Source organism: Lolium perenne, chromosome 4, assembly GCF_019359855.2.
Source record: "Lolium perenne isolate Kyuss_39 chromosome 4, Kyuss_2.0, whole genome shotgun sequence".
Lineage (NCBI taxonomy): Eukaryota > Viridiplantae > Streptophyta > Magnoliopsida > Poales > Poaceae > Lolium > Lolium perenne.
Window position 1 is genome coordinate 275,980,734 of NC_067247.2, and position 19,654 is coordinate 276,000,387.

Below are 19,654 nucleotides of genomic sequence, written 5' to 3' on the forward strand. Positions count from 1 at the left end.
TACTACTGCCTCCGATTCATATTAATTAATTTCAATATGGATGTATCTAGACACATTTTAGTTCTAGATACATCCATATTAGAGTCAATTAATATGAACCGGAGGGAGTAGCAATGATCGGCACGGCGGCACGCCGCGCCATATGGTGGCTGGTTTACGGTAATTTTTGGTGGTGGTAAATGAGCACAGCAGGATAATGCCTCTTTGGCAATTGGTTTGAATAAAAGTCAGTATTGATGGGCCAGGCCTTCTTGGTTACTTCTGCCTGAAGTTTTCCACATTTGAGCAATGTCTCTATTTTTCTCTGAAAAAAATAGCAATATCTCTATTCTATAGGTTGTTCATCTTGTAATAGTGTTAAAAGTACACCTGAGTATCTTGGCGAAATGATGAAAAGAAGAAAGAGGAAGGAGAGAACACCAGGGCCTTGCTATCAGGGGCGGTCGCGGAGCAGACGCGGACGCGAGCGGAGTCCCCTCTTGCGACGGCGGTGGCGGATGTGGCTGGCCGGAGCCCTTTCCCGCGCCGCGCCATGGCGGCAATTTGGCCGACATCAGGGGCGGTCGCGGGAGCAGACGCAAGCGGAGTCCTCTCCTATGGCGGCGGTCGGCAGTGGGTGATGTGGGCGGCCGGAGCCGTCTCCTGCGCCGGGGGTGGTAATGGTCCAGGTCCTGCGCTCAGCCTTGGCACTGGCGGGTGTGAACAGGCGTATTAGGGAGGGGCAAGATGGAGGCTCCGCCGATAAAAGGAAGGAAACCAGTCGGCGGAAATACTTCCGGCGGCTCGGGAGTACCCAGGTGCACATCAAATCCGATATCCAACTAACTGAGTAATCGGTACGTTCTTCTTTCTTGGATCACTGAAAATGATTCGTATGTGCTACTACTGCTATCTAGTTAGTCCAGCTAGTTCGGAATTTATCCTTCTCAATTGAAGAGAGAAAATCGTTGCACTTTGAGTTTCATCTTCAGTTGATTAAACACAGTTCCATTCTCTGTGGGCAATAAGCAAAGGCCAATGTAGATTTAGAGCAGAGACCTGGGAGTACAGTTTCCTTGAGGCTTGAGAGATGGTTGTTCTGAAAGCGACTGGCTGTTGATGTCTACAGCATAAAATTTCAAGAGCTCAAACTTAGGGGCTACTCCTTCATACTTCAACGACAGCATGCAATTTACATGTTCTAGCTCGATCCAGAGCCTAACACTACTCTGGAGAACGTCTATAGATGGAAACCGAGACAAACGCAGCAGCTGAGGAACACTATTTCTGACACTGCAATGAAATGCCATCCCCTGGTCCATAAATCATATGACCAGATCTGTGCGTGAATGATAACAATCAAAGGAAAACAATTCGACGCAACAAAACATATAATCTAAGTACGTATTTTCATCACAAATGAGCATGTCCATTGGGTGCAGCAGCATACATGCGTATAACTGAATTAAAATACAATGATATATTAGTGATACTAAACATGGTACAGGCGGGAAGCAATTCAGATAAGTTGGTCAAGCGGCTGGTGTCCTAACAATGGATCTGCACGGCCTAATAATGAATCATTATGAATAAATTGAAGTTTCATTCTCCCAGCATGCCCGGCAATGAGACTCTGCTGCTAATCAAGATCTAGTTCTTCAGGGGCATGGATACCATAAAAACAGAGCATAGCTTGATATGGTAAGATTTTTGTTCTACTCTAACGAAATGGTGAAGACTAACATGTCTTTGACTTGATGCAGCCACAGTCAAAAATGGTAGCAAGCAAGATTTCAAATCTGTGTGCAAAAATTGAATTAAATCAACAGAACCTATACCTCAAAATTAAATCTCCTCCTCTATTCCGGCGACTGCCCTTGGGAGCTATTCCATGTCCAAGATGAAATCAGCAGCCTGGCTTTCACCACCAATATGCAGAAACCTTCTCAAATTCGTAGAGAAGGAATAGCTAGGACTTAGGAATTGATTTAAGTTACCATCATAACTGACTCCCACTTCTGATGAATAAAGTACAAAAATAGATTACCCTTAATTCATTGCTATAGATATCTACATGATCATTCCTTTGAAAAATGCAGTATTGTATTTCTCTTTGCAATACTATAAGTAAACTTCAAACATCAGCACATAAGCACCAAGATAAATGTGGCACGGCTCATGAATCTCTGTTCTGCAAAATTCCTACATTTACAGAACTTCACCCTATAAAATTTTCATGTGTCTATAAACATGCAGAAAGATGTCTAGCAAACATTGTCATTCTCATGAAAAAAAAGGTGGATTTCAGTCAAACTAATTCAATTTAGACAAGAAACATAAGATCTCCAGGGAACCAAAAAACAACTACTTCCCTGTCCAAGGTGCTACGGCGTGAAAAACGCTGGCATGAACAAAAAACTACACAACCCTAAATTTCACCTGAACATTAGAGTAGATAAGAAAATATTTAATCTCCAGCTATCGAAATCCAAGCATCCATCCATCCAGGGCAAGGCGGTTAGCTATCTCCACCAAGTCCCCAAAGCCCCAAACAGCAGCTGCAAGTATTGTAATAAATAGAAGGTAAAGTCAATCATCTATGGTTTCTAATTATCATTTTTTTTTCGAACAACACAAAAGTATAGCATGCGCTTTAAAAGACCTAAACATTACATGTCCATTGTTTTTCTTCAAACCCTTCCTAGCAATAATCAACTGAGAAGACCAATATTTTTTTAAGAGTTCGTGTCATACTAAATGGAGAAAGATAGGAACAAACATCATTTATAAATCCGAGAACTAAGCAAAACATACACAAGATCACTATTGATAAACTGCAATAGAAGGCCCAAATGAACTTTTTAGGCTTCATAGACATGATCAAACAATTTTGCATGCACAAATTTCCCTAGATCAGAGAGAGAGGAACAGCAACACCAGCCATATGTGTGAGAGAGGAACAAAACAACAACACATGTGCTAGAGGGAGGGAGCACCATGTGCAGCTATATGCTGCAGCACACACACACAAAAGAGAGAGCAGCGGCCACACAGCACGCGCGAGTAAACACAGCAGCACCACGTGAAGATAGCAATGTAGGAGCTTGCTGAAATAGTTTCCTGTGCAGTGGCAAGAGGTTCGGTTGATTAGTGGGCTGAAAAAAAACTTCAGTTTCAAGTAATGAATTTACTATTCATGTATTCTTGTTCATGAATGGATGAAGTTAAAATGTCACCTTGATGAGTGGCTCTCGTTCGAGAGTCTCTCGAGCAGGATAAGAACCCAATGCTTCCTCCAGTACATCGATCATTGAGGTGGCTTTCCAGGAGCACAATCTGCATCCTAACAAATATAATAATATTTTTAGACCAAAATGCTGGACGGAATTCAGCATCTAAAAATAAAAGATTCTGGCAGTACTATCAATATTCAGGATCTGGTAGCACTTTTTTTGCATGGAGCATAAAAGTACTTTCAAAATAAACCAGAAATAGCACCTTGAATTTATAAAGCTGTCCTATATGGGAGCTACAACACATCATTATGAAGTAACATTATGTACCTGTTCTTGATCCGTGTTCTTCTGAAACGCATGACCAGCCCCTCGTTTTGATCTATTCAACTGAAGCATACTGAACAGTTAAAAACACTGGTCACTTTCAGAGAATCCAGAAACTTCAAAAAGAAAAGATTGAATCAGAGTTGGAGAAGGGGGAAAAGGGCAGCCATTCTCTTCACCGGATTCGTGCGACACGTACCTAGAACACATGAACTTTCAGGAGTAGAGAGGGGGTTGAGGCGGACGTACCTACACAGCAGTAAGAGTCGCGTGGATATAGTCGTCATCATCGTGGTCCTCCACGGCGTAGACTCGACCCCTCGTCGTGCTCCCCACGGCCTATACTCCACTGTTCGCCCATGGTCGTCATATGTCGGTCTTTTTTTTTTGATTGCAGGGGCCACATGGCCCCCAATTTCATTTAAGAAATTGGAGTCTGTTTATACAAGGAAGAAAAACAGGCGCTCTAAAAGACATAGAAACTAAACCTCTACAGGCTTAGCCACATAAAACTAGATAAAACCATCTAAACATAGCCAAGTACAACTCTACAACCAACCAGTACAACCAAAATATCAGCAAAGAAGACCACACACAGATTCAACTCAAAAACTCTGAATTTGAATCAACCGACACCGATCCTCCTCGTCATAGGCGCCCACCCATGGTTTCTGCAAAACATCTCGCTCGCAATGCTCCGGATCCGATCAGACACCCGTCGCACGAGCTTTTGGACCTTTTCTTTCTGAAGAAGATTCCAATCATCCATTAGTTGACACATAGAGAAAATAACTGCGACAGGGTTGTTAGGGAATTTCCGTTGAAAACAAGATGCATTCCTTGTCTTCCATAAATTCCATAACAAAGCTGCTGTACCCAACATCACTACAGTCCTATCTCGGCCCGCGAACTTCTGAAGCCAATTTTGGCACAGGTCATAGAAGTTCTTAGGTTTTGTCCCTATACCTAAAGCACAGCTAGCCACAGTCCAGTTGTATTTAGCCATGGGACACTCAAAGAAGAGATGATTCATATCTTCCTTTCCCTCACAGAATTCACAACTGACATTACCCTTCCAACCTTTCTTGACCAAGTTCATCTTAGTCAAGATTCTATTCTTCACTATCAACCAAATGAAGGCTTTGATCTTAAGAGGAATTTTCAACCTCCAGATCATCTTATACGGGAATAAAACTTGTCTAGCCATTAGATAAGTATAAAGCGATTTAACGGAGAAAACTCCAGATCTAGTTAGTTTCCAACTTACTCTATCAGGCTCCTGCGATAAAGACGTATTACCACACATGTCTAGTAATTTATTCCACATCTCCAAAGACTCCCCATATAAGCATCTTCTAAATCTAATACAATTAAAATTTTGTGCAAACACTTTAGCTACCGACACATCTTGCGAAAAAGTCAAATTATATAGCCTCGGGAAGAGAACACACAGCGGTTTCTCTCCCACCCACACATCTTCCCAGAATCTGGTTTTGCACCCATCCCCTAATAATCTTTTACAACAACTATAGAAAATATCTTTAACACCCATCAAACCTGACCAGAAATGTGAGCAACCATTATATTTTTCTATCCTGTGTAATAATACCATTCTTAAAGTATTTAAATTTTAAGATTTTCTGCCAATCCCCTTCCTCATTCTCTAGCCTCCACAACCATTTGCAAAGTAAGCTAATGTTTTTTACGTCAAGATTTGTGATCCCCAGCCCACCTTGATCTCTCGGCTGACATACCTCAGCCCAATTCACAAGGTGATACTTGCGGACCCCTTCCTTTTCTTGCCGTGGTGGTCTCGGCCGCGCCGGCCAACTATGCATCCTTCCGCCGTTGGCGCTCGCCCAGCACTACCACCGTCAGCACCACAGACGACAGAGGCCACCACGGCCGTCTGACACCGTCGTGCAGCCCGATGAAGCCCTCTAGCACGCATGTGCACAACTGCCGCGGACGGAGAGGAGGGGGCCGAGCGGCTCCACCGCGCCGCCAGCCGCCGGCGAAGGGGATTAGGGTGCCGAGTTCCTCCTCAGAACGGCAAGCCAGGGCGTGCCATGTCATAATTGGCTCGGTAGGCACCACGACAACCAGAGAGAGGAGCAAGCCCCGTCCTATGGAGAGGGAATCTGGAGCACCGCTATATGCCCGCCGGTGAATGACGAAGAGAGCCCGTAGCGCCGCCCGAGCTCTCCACCCCTCCAATCCGACCGCTCAGCCGGCGAGCAGGCGCACGTCCACCCCACTTAAATCCGTAGGGAAACGCACGGGAGCACCATCTGGGCTAGCACGGGCATCGGCGCCGCGGGCAGAACGGGGTCGGCGGCAATGGAGAGGAGAGCGGATGGGACAGAGAAGGAGAGGTGGGGCGACCGCTCAAATCGTTCGGTAGTGGGGATTCTCAGCACGGCTTTGACCAGCCGCTGAACGAAGCCCAATTACACACGCTGTGAAATTCATTGGGCCAGAGACGAATTGCTACATCCACCCAGGCCATAACGAAGCAGACCAGGAAACAGAAGAAAAGAAGCAAATAAATTCCAACACATCACCGGAAGTGTACACCGAAAAATCACTGCAGGATTGAACCAGAAATTAGCATACGTGTCATCATGCTGTTAATCTCAAAAGAAATCCAAAATTGTAAGAAAAAAGAAGTTGGTTACCGGTTAAGTATAGTATATATTCACTCACAGAGATATGACCACGATAACGTTATAACTTGGGAATATAAATGCATTTAACTGTAACTGGAGGCACTGTAAGTAAAGATGCAATGGAAAGTAAAATGTTGTAAAATGCTTTCTATCTGTCTGATGAACGAGCTCTACAATTATCACTGCTTGAAAGTTCAGTGAGTTTGCTTTAGAATCCTTGACTGTATGATTCATGTCATATGGGAAGTAATTATGATCCATTTTGGCCCTTAAATTATTCACAATTAGGCACATGAACTGAAAGTCTCACACTAATAAGTTCCCAGTCAAGTTTTCCTCTCCTTGATGTTTCACACAGATAGTACCGTGGAGCCTGCAATCCAACGTCCAGCCTGACCATGGCACTTGCAAGCCAGTCAAAAAGAAAAGAAAACTAAGGGGGCATTGGACTTCTGAATGGACCTATGCGTAAACTTCTGTTAGAGGTCATATATCATGAATTTTGCTTCAGCTTTTCACCAATTTAGAGATCTGCCTATGCATATGAGGAGTTTCAGTTTGAGAAGTCAGAAATGCATTGCATATCCCTGATATACTCGCGTCATTTGTCTCAAACCATGCATGACACTCTGATCTGAACTGATAGGAAAGATAGATTAGATTGGTTGGTACTCAGATATATATGTTCAGATGGACAACTAATGTGGTATGCTTTTGAGCACGATGTTTTGGGTAAGTGTGTTTTATATCTGTGGTAAAATAGATGTATTCAACATATATTGGTAAAAAAGTTATTCATATGGTTTATATGCTTGTTCTTCAAATTTATTCAACTGAACTAATTAACTGCCAATGACACAGATGAGGATGTGATGGGTCCTGCAGATCAACTGGTTGACTCCAAGTTTGGCACTTGATTCCAGATGTGCTTGCATGTGCTGCATCAGGTATCCTTCTGTAAGCTCAATGTTGAATTTGCTAACTGTTTTTGGCTGCTTATATTAATTGGTGCTTGTATTTTCTAATGGATACATATCGATCGCATCGTCTTGGTGTAGTGCAATTGATTCTCCTTTGTGCAGAAAAAAATCCCAAAGCTGGTCAGCCAGATCTTTTAGTACCGCATGTCTCCTGAAGACACAAGTTGAAGGTATGGCACCTGAAAAACACCTTATTTCTTGGTACACTTGTTTTGTTCAAGAAAGTTTTCCTTTCTATAATCGCCCAATTTTTGTTCCGATGTTAAGCTTGTATTCCATGATGTAAAGCTAATGCTGAGTAATCTTGAATCTTGAATTTTGGTATTAATGAAATTGATCATTGCCGATGCATCAATATTTTTTATCTGTAGATTACAAGCAATGCATCTATTGTTTTACAGAACAGATTATGTTGCATTATTTCCCCCCTGATATCTTGTATATATATATTATACTTAAAATGTTGGATATTCTATCATGTAGTGATACAAGTACAATATTGTTTGTCAACTAATTATTTCTTTTTCCTATCCGTTTGCTTAATAAAAGTTAACAGGCCTTGTAATTTCAAATTTTATTTTACCGTAAGGACTTTTTCTTAACTCATGAGTTCGAATTGATATGATGTTGGAGCATTTGATCTGTCATGTATGGTATAATTCATAGAATAAATACGAAAACGTGCTTTCAGAATAGGCTAGAAAAGTCCCATGTTTGAGCCGCTTCAGTGGAATTAAAGGACTGGCCAGTTGCAGTTGGCAACAGTTTCCCAAATTTTTAGTTGGCTTTCTCACCAAATTGTACCTTGTTGACTTGTTGTACACTAAGCTTGCATTAATCTTCTGTAGACTTCAACATACCAATTTATCTTAAAATGAAGTCATTTATATTTATGTATTTCAAATGTGAGCCACACATTAGGACATTCCAATCAATACTTGGCTACTCATTGTTAAATAGGTTTGAGCTACGGGCTCATTTGATCCATATTTTCTTGACATCTTTCTAATTTCATACAAAAACGGCATTCAAAATTTCCATTAGAGCTATTGTGTGGTGCCATATTTTTCTAAAATTACGTAAAGATATGTATTCGTTTTAATCAAGTAGCTTTCCGCTCAATCATGGCATATGCATATTAACAAAAAATATTAGGCATTCTCTACCTGGTAAAGAGTATGAATCAAGTCCATCTATCATGATGAAAGGGGGAACTCTCTGGTCATCCTAGCACGGTCAGTCATATTTGTTCGGAGTGGTAAAAACTCCTATTTGAGTGCAGTGACACAGTGGAATTTTATAGCAAACATGCAGGTGTGGATGAGGAACGTCATATGAATCAAAACTGGTAGTAAAGATTAATTCAAGTAACCGTAAGTTGATTTGCATTCATACTCTATGCATGGGTCATTTTCAGTTTATTCTGGATTTCTTTACTCAAGTTAGATTTGTCCCTTATTCCTATATCTTGGAGTTGTTTGTCAATTTTCTTAGCTGGTTTGTTTGCTTGTTCTTCTCATCACTCTTTTTTCCCTTCAATGTTCTATTGTGTTTCTCGGCAAGGCTCTTATTTGCATCTAGACAACACTTGGAGGTTTTTTGTTGGGAAGGACTGTAACACTATGTCAGTACAAGTGCCTGGTTCCGGTACCTGCAAATCTGCTTGCATGTTTCATTTCATTGGATTCTATAAATATTGCTTTCACTTATTTTGTCCTTCTCAGCTTATACATCTCCTTTTATTATCACGGTTGGATACACAATTCAATTTTCTCGTTTCCCATAGGTTTGGAGTTGGCGGCGAATGCCTTGACGGATTTAGAGGGACGCATTATCGTTGCATGGTGCCACCCTGACTTGACGCCGACGGAGGTGATAACGTCAGACAAAGATTAACCGATGAGTATACGGTTAGCCATTGGAGACGAGAGGGTGAGATCAACACTAGGTGTTAATCCATCCACCTCATTCGGCAAAAGATTCAAAATTAGGGGAATCTAAAGGGGGGGGGGGGGAAGAAAAACGTGTTACAAACATTGATGCATCTAATTGTATCTTGCAAAATCTTTTCGAAGCTACAAGCCTTAAGTATTTATTTTTATTTCCATATGATTCATGCTCACTATCAACACCTTGGGTAGTCCAGCGAATCCGACTGAACTACTTGCACAACCCTATCGATCATATCTGGACAGTCTATATAATTCCTTATGGGAGGAGCATGCAGTCCATATGCAGCATGTTTAAGTATAAGTGTGTTCTTCTCCGATGGCCAAAGTCTCTGCATTTTCAAGTACATAAGTGCATAATTAACTCAGTGTTTACGTGATTGATACCTAAACTCATAAGTTTTTGTGTTGATTTGGATAAAGAAACATCAAAAAATAGTTATTTCTTGTACCTTTTGAGAGGATTGCTGCAGCGAACAAAATGGACTAATGCTGAATTGAAAACCAACGTATTTATAATTCTCTACAACCAAAATAAGGATGAAACCTAGCATGTTTGCATGGTACAAAATCATACATTTTTTTGGAACAGTTGGCACATATAAAGTTTCTTTATTTGTTGCAATGGATGGCACTTTGGTATACATGTAATTTTTTCATATATTATGTTTGCTTTTGCTAAATAAAAAATCATACGCCGTAGCAACGCATGGGCATTCAACTAGTTAGAGCAATTTGAGGCGCGCCAAACTAAAAAACCATTCCAGCCGCGTCCCCCAAAGTCCAATTTTGTCCGGCGCGGCCCGATACGGTGTCCGGCGCCCCGAGCCCGTCCCCGTCCCACAGGGGACGCTCCGGGCACGCACACACCGAAAAGCGAGGCGAAGCGACGCGGGCCCAACACAAAATCTTTTCGAAGCTACAAGCCTTAAGTATTTATTTTTATTTCCATATGATTCATGCTCACTATCAACACCTTGGGTAGTCCAGCGAATCCGACTGAACTACTTGCACAACCCTATCGATCATATCTGGACAGTCTATATAATTCCTTATGGGAGGAGCATGCAGTCCATATGCAGCATGTTTAAGTATAAGTGTGTTCTTCTCCGATGGCCAAAGTCTCTGCATTTTCAAGTACATAAGTGCATAATTAACTCAGTGTTTACGTGATTGATACCTAAACTCATAAGTTTTTGTGTTGATTTGGATAAAGAAACATCAAAAAATAGTTATTTCTTGTACCTTTTGAGAGGATTGCTGCAGCGAACAAAATGGACTAATGCTGAATTGAAAACCAACGTATTTATAATTCTCTACAACCAAAATAAGGATGAAACCTAGCATGTTTGCATGGTACAAAATCATACATTTTTTTGGAACAGTTGGCACATATAAAGTTTCTTTATTTGTTGCAATGGATGGCACTTTGGTATACATGTAATTTTTTCATATATTATGTTTGCTTTTGCTAAATAAAAAATCATACGCCGTAGCAACGCATGGGCATTCAACTAGTTAGAGCAATTTGAGGCGCGCCAAACTAAAAAACCATTCCAGCCGCGTCCCCCAAAGTCCAATTTTGTCCGGCGCGGCCCGATACGGTGTCCGGCGCCCCGAGCCCGTCCCCGTCCCACAGGGGACGCTCCGGGCACGCACACACCGAAAAGCGAGGCGAAGCGACGCGGGCCCGACGCGTCAGCGGCTCGGAAGGCTAAAACCCCGTCGCCTACCTTTGGTCAAGCGACGTTAATGGCGTCCCTGTTTTCCCGGGCGACGCAGGGACGCGTCTCGTCGTGCATGGCCGCGTGGCCGTCCGCGCCGGCGTTATTGCGTGCAACCACCCGCTGCCGCCGCTGTACATTAAGATTCCCTGCAGTTCGTCCCAATTTCTCACCGCTCCCAAACCTTCTCGTCGCCGCCGCCTCCCCCCTCCCAGATCTTCTCCTCGCCGCTCCAAAAATGTCGAGCTCGTCCTCCCGTAAGATCGCCGCGGCGAACGGCTTTGGCCACGGCAGCCTAACCGTGGCGGAGGCGTGGGAGTTGTACCACGCCCGATATCCAGTCCCGCCGGACAAGCGGCTGCCAAGCAGCGGCAGCTGGAAGATGGCCGTGAACGGTATTGGCGTCCCGCCGCCGCTGAAGCCGGGCACGGACCAATGGAGGGACGGCATCAAGGCCCGGCAGGCTCAACTCACCGCCGAGGAGTGGTTGGATCCGACGTGGGCGGCCAACAACAACGACGACTGGTGGAAGACGTACTTCAAGGCGAAGTACGACGTCGAGATGTACAACACTCACGGGCTCGTTGGCAGGCCCAACAGCTGGAACAAGGACGGCCGCGCCCTGTTCTGTGGCGTTCCGGGGCGCACCCTCGAGAACGTCATCCGCGGCATCCGCAACGGCCTTCCAAGGTTGGAGACGCCGTCGTCACCACCACCGTCTCCTCGAGGAGGACCACCGCAATGGCAGCCGAGGAGGACGACGTACTCGTCCTCCTCGAACTCTTCTTCCTCAAGACCGGCGCGATCGACGCCGTCCTCATCGTACCGCTAGGCGCCCTACAGCGTCCCCAAACGCGAGGTGAAGGAGGAGCCGGCGACGCCCGTCAACACGAGGCGTGGCGGCAGCCGGCGGCAGCAAGAGAGGCGCGGCGGCGCCCTCCTCATCCCGAAGCCGGAGGTGAAGGAGGAGCCGGAGGAAGCGGCGCAGGCGGCGCTGCTGGCGGAGTACGAGTGGCAGCAGCGGCTCATCGCTAGCAGCGACGACCCCGAGGACTGCCCAGGGCTGCGGGCGGCGTGCTTGGCGTCCATGAACGACAAGGACGCCTGGAGGGGCGACCTGGACATGGCGATCGCCATGTCCATCCGCGACTCCGGCAAGCCGCTCGTGGACCTCAACGACGACGGCGAGGCAGGACCAAGCGGCTTGGTGAAGGACGAGCCCGTCGACGAGAGCGTCAAGCAGGAGGTCGTCACCGACGACATTTACAACTTCCAGCAGTACTACGACGCCTCCGGCCGCCGCAAGTACTTCTAGATTAGGTTTAGTTTAAATTTAGTCAAATTTCGTTCGAATCTATGTAAATTTGGACGAATCTAATCGAATCTCGTTTAAGTTTAAAATTTCCAAAATTTTGTTTGGGGGACGCGACGTCCCCCAAACACGGCACGAACGAAACACGTCCCCAAACGATTAATCCGGCCCCAAACGCTTAATCCGGCGCGTTTTGAGGGACGCGAGTGGAGATGCTCTTAGTAGGGGTTGCACCTCAGAGAACCGAGCCTGGTGCATAAACGGTTTATCTACCCAAGAAAACATGGTGAGAAGTAAAATGGAAACTATTGGGAGATCAAGATCTAATGTTCTTTTTGTTAAAACCCTGTTCAAATTCGTGATTACCCAAAACCGAACAGAATTTCGACAACTTAGATTTGTGTCCTGTGTGCACCAATAAATTTGGGACTACCAAAACCGAACAGAATTTCAACAACTTATATCGAATGCCCACTCCAAGGATATATTACATCCATTCCAAAATATAAACCTTTTTAGATAGTTAAACTACCTTTGTAAAAAAAATGCTTATGTTTTGAAATGGAGGTAATATGAGAAGTTCCTGCCGAGAGAACTGAATTTGAAACAGCCAGAACCGAGCAGCGGATCAAGAGTGCAGTCAAAGCCCCAACTAGTGCACTGACAGCACCAGTTGATTGGGCACGCAAAAAGTTGGACAACGAGCACAGATCACCAGATGATACGACATATATTATTAGGTACATTACAAGCCAAAGAAAATTCAAACAGCTCTACATTGGCCTAAAGTCCCACTACAATGCATGAAACTCAAAAACACCAACATCATGGACGTTCTGATCAACTTACTCAGCGCCACTTGCTCACTTATTCAGTCTTTGGTCCGAGGGGCTGACCTAGTCCAGAGCGAACATTCATCCATTGGGCACAAACATTCATCCACCAACGTCCCACCCATGCCAATCCATCCCATCATACAAGATCATTATTTGATATCCATAGGACCTAATACTACGCTTAACATACCAATTGGAGCAGCTTGCCATCAAAGTTGTAGCGTATGGATTTATGCTTGACCACCTGGATCCCGTCCTCAGCTGTGTCACTATGCTGCAACTCCAGGCCCGTGAACACAGCAAAATTCTCCTTAAGAAAGGGGTAGCTATCATATACATGAAACTCCCTGGAGATGCAGAACCTGCCAGAACCAAGACACACAAGGTCGGACCTCAGCAGCGCCCAGTTCTTCGGGTTTGTAGCAATGTCTTCGTCCCAAACGCGGCACACAGTGGGCACTGCCCCATCTGCAGCCAGCGCGGAGAGGTCTGAAGCACACAAGAACTGGTTATCTCGTCCACAGGAGAAGCCGAGCCAGCGGTCAAGCTCAGGGACGTACTGCGCGTCACCGCTGAACGGGAGCTCCCAGCTGCCAACTTTGCTCCACTCACGGCTGACCTTGTTAAAGGAGTAGGTACCAATGCCACCAGTGGCAGACACCCAGATGCTGTCACGAACTACAGTGGATGAGACGATTTGGGAGCCACAGCTAGGCTCATACCCAGAGGTCTCCACGTAGGGGGGCATTGGAAGAGAGTGCCAGTACCACCCTGGAAGACCACGGACGTCAGTTGGAGGTTCACCATGGATGAGGGCTTGGAAGCAGGGTTGATGGGGCCAAAACCGATCTGGCACTTGAGGGCACCTGTCCATGAGGTATAGGTCGTCACCAAGGGTGATGGCAACGGAGTAAGGATTCCACTCCTTGAGTGTGGGCTTGTTGGAGAGCCTTTTCTGGCAGATGTCGTTAATCTGGACGATGCCATCCTGGTCTGCGATGAGAATTTTGTCCCTGCTGCTGCCAAAGGGCGTGAACATGAACTCCCCGCCATTTTCCTTGCGGATGGAAAGACCGAGCATGCATACAGGTTTAGGCAGCTTAGCTTCCACCAGCGATGTCAGTGGCAGTGGGCGCCCGTTCTGATTTTTCGGGTGAAAGAGATTAGACGATTTGATGCGGTGAATAGTGAAGGAACCACCCTTGAGGTTGTCCAGTACCAGATTGACAAACTGGCGTTTCATCGTCAATCCCCCTTCGTCTTTCCTGACGGCTGGTTTCCGCACCCTGACTCTGAAAAAGCAAAAAAGAGATAGTAAGTGTTGACCATCCCCGTTGTCTCTATAATTGGGGCCTTTTCGGTTTGGGTGATTGAGGGGGATTGACGTGGATTGGGGTGACTTAAATCCCTAGCAAGTCACAATACCCCTCAATCCACTCCAATTCTATAATCCACCTGCCTAGGGGATTAACCAAACAAGGCCTAGATGTGGAGAAAAGAGAACCAGATTTGTACCCCTGCGGCCGTCTGTCAGAAGATCTGGATGGAAGTAACAACCGCCGGGATCCAAATTACCTACGCTTCTCCAGCTTAATAAAGTATTGAAGGTCGCTACCTGCAGCCAAAGATTCTCGTAAGTTCCGTTGGGAAGGAGGATATTTATACCGATAATTATATATACGACGCTCAAAGAAGAGAGAAATCGGAGTATTACCCTTTGAGCAAATGTTTGCTGGAGCACGGCGATGTTTGCTGGAGCTAGCACGAGAGCTGCGGCGGGGCGGCGGCGGCGCAGAGACAAGATCTTTTTTCTATCAAACCCTAGAAGATGCAGGGGCGGAATCGGTCCTTCCAGGCTCTCTATTAATATCTCCATAGATGGGCCGAACATTTGGGCCATACAGGTAATATTTGATGGCATCGGGTTTTCTCTGTCTCTATCTCGACTCTGCTCCGGCGCTCTCCCTTTGGCCCAACTCTGTCGGTCCGAAAAATAATGATGCTGGATCTTCCAGGCAAAACCTATACACCGACCAGGTCGGTGGTTACCGGCCACCGCACACCCCCCGGTCGGGTATGGGCCAGGCCCATTTGTGGCTATTTGGCCTGTAACAGTTCGTTTTTTCTTTTTTTCTTCTTTTTTCTTTTTTCTTTTCTGTTTTTTTTCTGTTTTCTTTTCTTTTTTCTTTTTTCTGGTTTCGGTTTTGTTTGTATTTTTTTAGATTCGAAAATTTTTATTTTTAAAAATTGTTCAAATTGAGAAAATGTTTAAATTCAAAAATGTTCAAATTTGAAAACCGTTCAAATCTGAAAACCGTTCAAATTCGAAAACCGTTCAAATTCAAAAACCGTTCAAATTCGAAAACCGTTCAAATTTGAAAATTTGAAAATTGTTCAAATATGAAAATTGTTCAAATAGAAAAAGCGTTCATTCGAAATTTGTTCATATTTTTAAAAACGTTCAATTTTGAAAATTGTTCGAGTTAAAAAATTATTCAAATTTCAAATTTTGAAAAATATTCAAATCGAAAAAATGTTCAAATTTAAAAACTTTTTTGGTTTCAGAAAACTGTTCAAATTTTATGAAAAACTTTTTCTCAAAAAAAGTTTTTAAAACGGTTGGATTTTAAAAAACGAAAATATAAACAGAAAAGAAAAAACAGAAAAGAAGGAAGAAAAAGGAAAAAAGAAACTCACCTGACGTAATGGGCCGCGGCCCACTAAATTATCTGGATCGTGGAAGGGTGTGCGGTGCCGAACAGCCACCGACCAGATCGGTGGCGAGGAGCTCCCGATCTTCCATGCCCTTCCCATAAAATTAAAAAAATTGACATGTATGTACAACCCTCTAGTGGTTCGTATGTACACCTGGGCAAAGTTCGGGCCGGGCCGGGTTTCGGGCCGGGCTTAAAAAAGCCCGCGGGTAAAAAGTCAGGCCCGAGCCCGGTCCGGCCCGATCGTCGGGCCTGTAAATTAAGCCCGAACCCGGCCTGAACGAGCAAAAAGCCCGGCCCGGCCCGAGAAGACCGGCCCGACCAGGCTAAAATGCACAAAAATGAAGGCCCGAACCCGGCTCGGCCCGACGTTCGGGCTCAGATTTCAGGCCCGAACCCGGCCCGAAGTGCAAGCCCGACCTGGCCCGGCCCGGGATTTTCGGGCCGGGTCGGGCCGTCCGGGCCAGGCTGCCCATGCCCAGATGTATTCGTATGGCTCACGTTGTCTCGTACAAATAATTTGGCCCGCACCCTTAATTAGCAGGATCCGTGCCAGCGTATCGATTCCTTCGTCCGGCAGCGCCGTTGTCGGATTCCAGCGGAAGCGTACGCAGTTAGGCAACTAGAATGGTTACATGTTCATGTGACTTCTCTTTTTTTCTAACACGGCGTATAGATGTCGTATCTATACAGACGGATATACATGGGCTGCATATAAGTTTCGGCGGGCCTAAGGTAGGAAAAAAAACCCAATATAACCTCTCAACTTCTCTTAGGGAGGAGCACTGGAGCAGGGCTCCTCTATCTCTATCTCTATCTCTATCTCTACTACTTAAAAAGAATGAAGTTCCTCTTTTTCCTCCCGTCGTAGATTTCGTCAAACATATTTTTAATAAGACCATTTTGCCCTTTCACCAAGGGTCGCGTCGTCCTTCCCGCAAACTTTGCGTCTCCGTGGGCTGTGGCTTTGATACGTTGCAAATGTATTTATAATTTTTTATGCTCCATGCTTGTTTTACATCAATTTCTATATGTTTTGTTTACACTTCATGGCATTTTTATGCATTTTCTGGAACTAACCTATTGACAAGATGTCACAGTGTTAGTTCATGTTTTCTGCTGCTTTTGTATTTCAGAAAAGTTGTACAGGGAATATTCTCGGAATTAGACGAAACGAAAGCGAAAATTCCTATTTTACTGTAACGAAGACGGAGTCTAGAGGAGAGACGGAGAAGTGCCAGGAGGCGTCCACACCATGCCTAGGCGCGGGCCACCCCCTGGCCGCGCCTAGGGGTGGTGTGGGCCCCTCGGGCATCCACCGACCTCGCCCTTCCTCCTATAAATTCATCCGATCGGGAAAAACCTAAATACCCGAGCCTCCATCCACAAATATTTATGTCACCGCCGCCGCCATCTGTAGGATAACGTAGCATAGAAAACAAAAAATTTCCTACCGCGAACACGAAATCCAAGCCAAGATGCAATCTAGAAGACGGTAGCAACGAGGGGATTATGGAGTCTCACCCTTGAAGAGATTCCAAAGCCTACAAGAGGAGGCTCTTGTTGTTGCGGTAGACGTTCACTTGCCGATTGCAAAAGCGCGTAGAAGATCTTGATCACGGCGCCACGAACGGGCAGCACCTCCGTACTCGGTCACACGTTCGGTTGTTGATGAAGACGACGTCCTTCTCCCCGTTCCAGCGGGCAGCGGAAGTAGTAGCTCCTCCTTGAATCCGGCAGCACGACGGCGTGGTGGCGGTGGCGATGGAGAACTCCGGCGGAGCTTCGCTAAGCGTTGCGGGAGAGGTGGAGGAGGTGGGGCGGCTAGGGTTTGGGAGAGGGGGGCGCCGGCCACTATGGGGTGCGGCCACCTTGTGGTGTTTGGGTGGCCGGCCCCCTCCCCTTGGTCCCTCATTATATAGGTGGAAGCCCCAAGTGTTGGACTACAAGTCTCCGAATAAGACCCGAACCCAAAACCTTCCATGTGATAGGCAAACCTACCCAAGGTGGGAATCCCACTTGAGGTGGGATTCCCCCCTTCCATGTGGGGGGGTGGCCGGCCCCCTTTGGGGAGTCCACTTGGGACTCCTCCCCCTTAGGGTTGGCCGGCCATGGGAGGTGGAGTCCCTCCGGGACTCCTCCTTCCTTAGTGGTTTCTTCCGGACTTTTCTAGAACCTTCTAGAACTTTCCATAGAACCCTCCGAATCATTTTCAAACACATAAAATGACATCCTATATATGAATCTTATTCTCCGGACCATTCCGGAACTCCTCGTGATGTCCGGGATCTCATCCGGGACTCCGAACAAATATTCGAACTCCATTCCATATTCAAGTTCTACCATTTCAACATCCAACTTTAAGTGTGTCACCCTACGGTTCTCGAACTATGCGGACATGGTTGAGTACTCACTTCGACCAATAACCAATAGCGGGATCTGGAGATCCATAATGGCTCCCACACATTCAACGATACTTAGTGATCGAATGAACCATTCACATACGATACCAATTCCCTTTGTCACGCGATATTTTACTTGTCCGAGGTTTGATCATCGGTATCACTCTATACCTTGTTCAACCTCGTCTCCTGACAAGTACTCTTTACTAAATGCCGTGGTATGTGGTCTCTTATGAACTTATTCATATGCTTGCAAGACATTAGACGACATTCCACCGAGAGGGCCCAGAGTATATCTATCCGTCATCGGGATGGACAAATCCCATTGTTGATCCATATGCCTCAACTCATGCCGCCATGGGCTAGTCCTGGCTGGTCTCGTTTTTTACAATCCTAGGGCATGAGACTACTAGCCTGGCAAGCCAATAGGTTCGAACTTGTTCAGCCGAAAATTAGGCGCTATTGCGGGATTGAATTTGGACTGCTTTGTGGCATGGTTGGTAGTGGTACTCACAGTACTGTAGTAACGTCCTGTTCTGGCTTCTCTGCAGATACTTCAATTCCTTGCAGAGCGAGTGCTTCCCCGCGTGTTACCTCTCGGATGTGAACATGGTTGTCTCCGCACCCACTGGGAGCGGTAAGACCGTGCTGTTTGAGCTCTGCATTCTGAGGCTCCTCTCCAGGTTCCTCACACCAGACTGGAGGTTCAGCCTGGTAAAAGGAACTCTGAAAACAGTATGCGCCTGCTACCTTTTCTCAAACAACATGCTGGTGCTAACCTTGGGAGTCAAGGACGCTAATCACTCTGTGCTTCATTTGGGCTGCGTGGTTAGATCTATATCGCTCCCATGAAGGCGCTGGTGCAGGAGAAGATGCGGGACTGGACGGCGAAGCTGGGCACGTTGGGGATCAGTTGCTTGGAGATGACTGGTGATAGTGAGTTCTACAACAGGAAGGCCATACATGATTCTGATTTAATCCTCACCACTCCCGAGGTTTGTGTCACTAGCTGCTTTGTGTCTTATATGATCTAAATAAACCTCCCTTCTGCAGACTATTTCCCTGCTTTGTTTAACAACCATAACATTTGCGTGCAGAAATTCGATTCTATGAGTCGTAATGGAATAAGGGATGGAGGACTGGGTTTCTTCAGTGATATTGCTCTGGTCCTTATCGATGAGGTTCATCTCCTCAATGATCCGCGTGGTGCTTCCCTGGAAGCAGTGGTCAGTAGAATAAAAATGCTTTCTAGACTTGGCCACATGAAATCTTCTCCTCTCGCAAATGTTCGATTCATAGCAGTCTCTGCCACTATCTCTAATGCTGAGGATATAGGTTGGTAATTCTGCACATTATGTCGTCATTATGCAATTTTTACCACCATTATCCTCTGGGAAAGGAACTTATGTATTACCCTTGCGAATTCACAGCGGAGTGGCTTCTAGCACCCCCTGAAGGACTGAAAAGGTAACTGAACTAAGCCCCTCAAAGATAAACTAGAATACTACCGGTGAATTTTTCTTATTCGC

General features: G+C 45.5%; 2 protein-coding genes and 1 long non-coding RNA gene across 5 annotated transcripts; 1 reads left to right on the forward strand and 2 right to left on the reverse strand.

Moving 5' to 3' along the window:
* Positions 1-2,805: 2,805 nt before the first annotated feature.
* LOC139830653 (uncharacterized) lies at positions 2,806-6,093 on the reverse strand. Of its 3 annotated transcripts, none has more exons than XR_011743625.1 (5): positions 5,294-6,093; positions 3,789-4,284; positions 3,543-3,612; positions 3,216-3,322; positions 2,806-3,099 (listed from the first exon to the last, which is right to left on the reverse strand). It is a non-coding gene; the product is annotated as an uncharacterized lncRNA (long non-coding RNA). The 3 variants fall into 3 exon arrangements; XR_011743624.1 differs by having other exon boundaries at positions 5,272-6,093; XR_011743623.1 differs by having other exon boundaries at positions 3,789-6,084.
* Positions 6,094-12,882: 6,789 nt separating this feature from the next.
* Positions 12,883-14,837, reverse strand: LOC127295472 (uncharacterized). The gene is made up of 3 exons (XM_051325425.2): positions 14,724-14,837; positions 14,525-14,624; positions 12,883-14,301 (listed from the first exon to the last, which is right to left on the reverse strand). The coding sequence occupies exon 3, from the start codon at positions 14,250-14,252 to the stop codon at positions 13,191-13,193; it is 1,062 nt and encodes a 353-aa protein (XP_051181385.1). The 5' UTR covers positions 14,253-14,301; positions 14,525-14,624; positions 14,724-14,837; the 3' UTR covers positions 12,883-13,190.
* A 50-nt stretch (positions 14,838-14,887) lies between these two features.
* LOC139830064 (ATP-dependent DNA helicase MER3 homolog) lies at positions 14,888-19,596 on the forward strand. The gene is made up of 5 exons (XM_071818162.1): positions 14,888-14,913; positions 18,677-18,860; positions 18,959-19,120; positions 19,223-19,460; positions 19,556-19,596. The coding sequence occupies exons 1-5, from the start codon at positions 14,888-14,890 to the stop codon at positions 19,594-19,596; spliced, it is 651 nt and encodes a 216-aa protein (XP_071674263.1).
* The last annotated feature ends 58 nt before the right edge of the window (positions 19,597-19,654 follow it).

Bases quoted from the DNA above. Each gene is read 5' to 3' on its own strand.
- LOC127295472 (XM_051325425.2), bottom strand. From the start codon at position 14,252: ATGAAACGCCAGTTTGTCAATCTGGTACTGGACAACCTCAAGGGTGGT.
- LOC139830064 (XM_071818162.1), top strand. From the start codon at position 14,888: ATGGGCCGAACATTTGGGCCATACAG. The intron at 19,121-19,222 runs GTTTGTGTCACT...ATTTGCGTGCAG, and splicing joins TAATCCTCACCACTCCCGAG to AAATTCGATTCTATGAGTCG. The intron at 19,461-19,555 runs GTTGGTAATTCT...GCGAATTCACAG, and splicing joins CTCTAATGCTGAGGATATAG to CGGAGTGGCTTCTAGCACCC.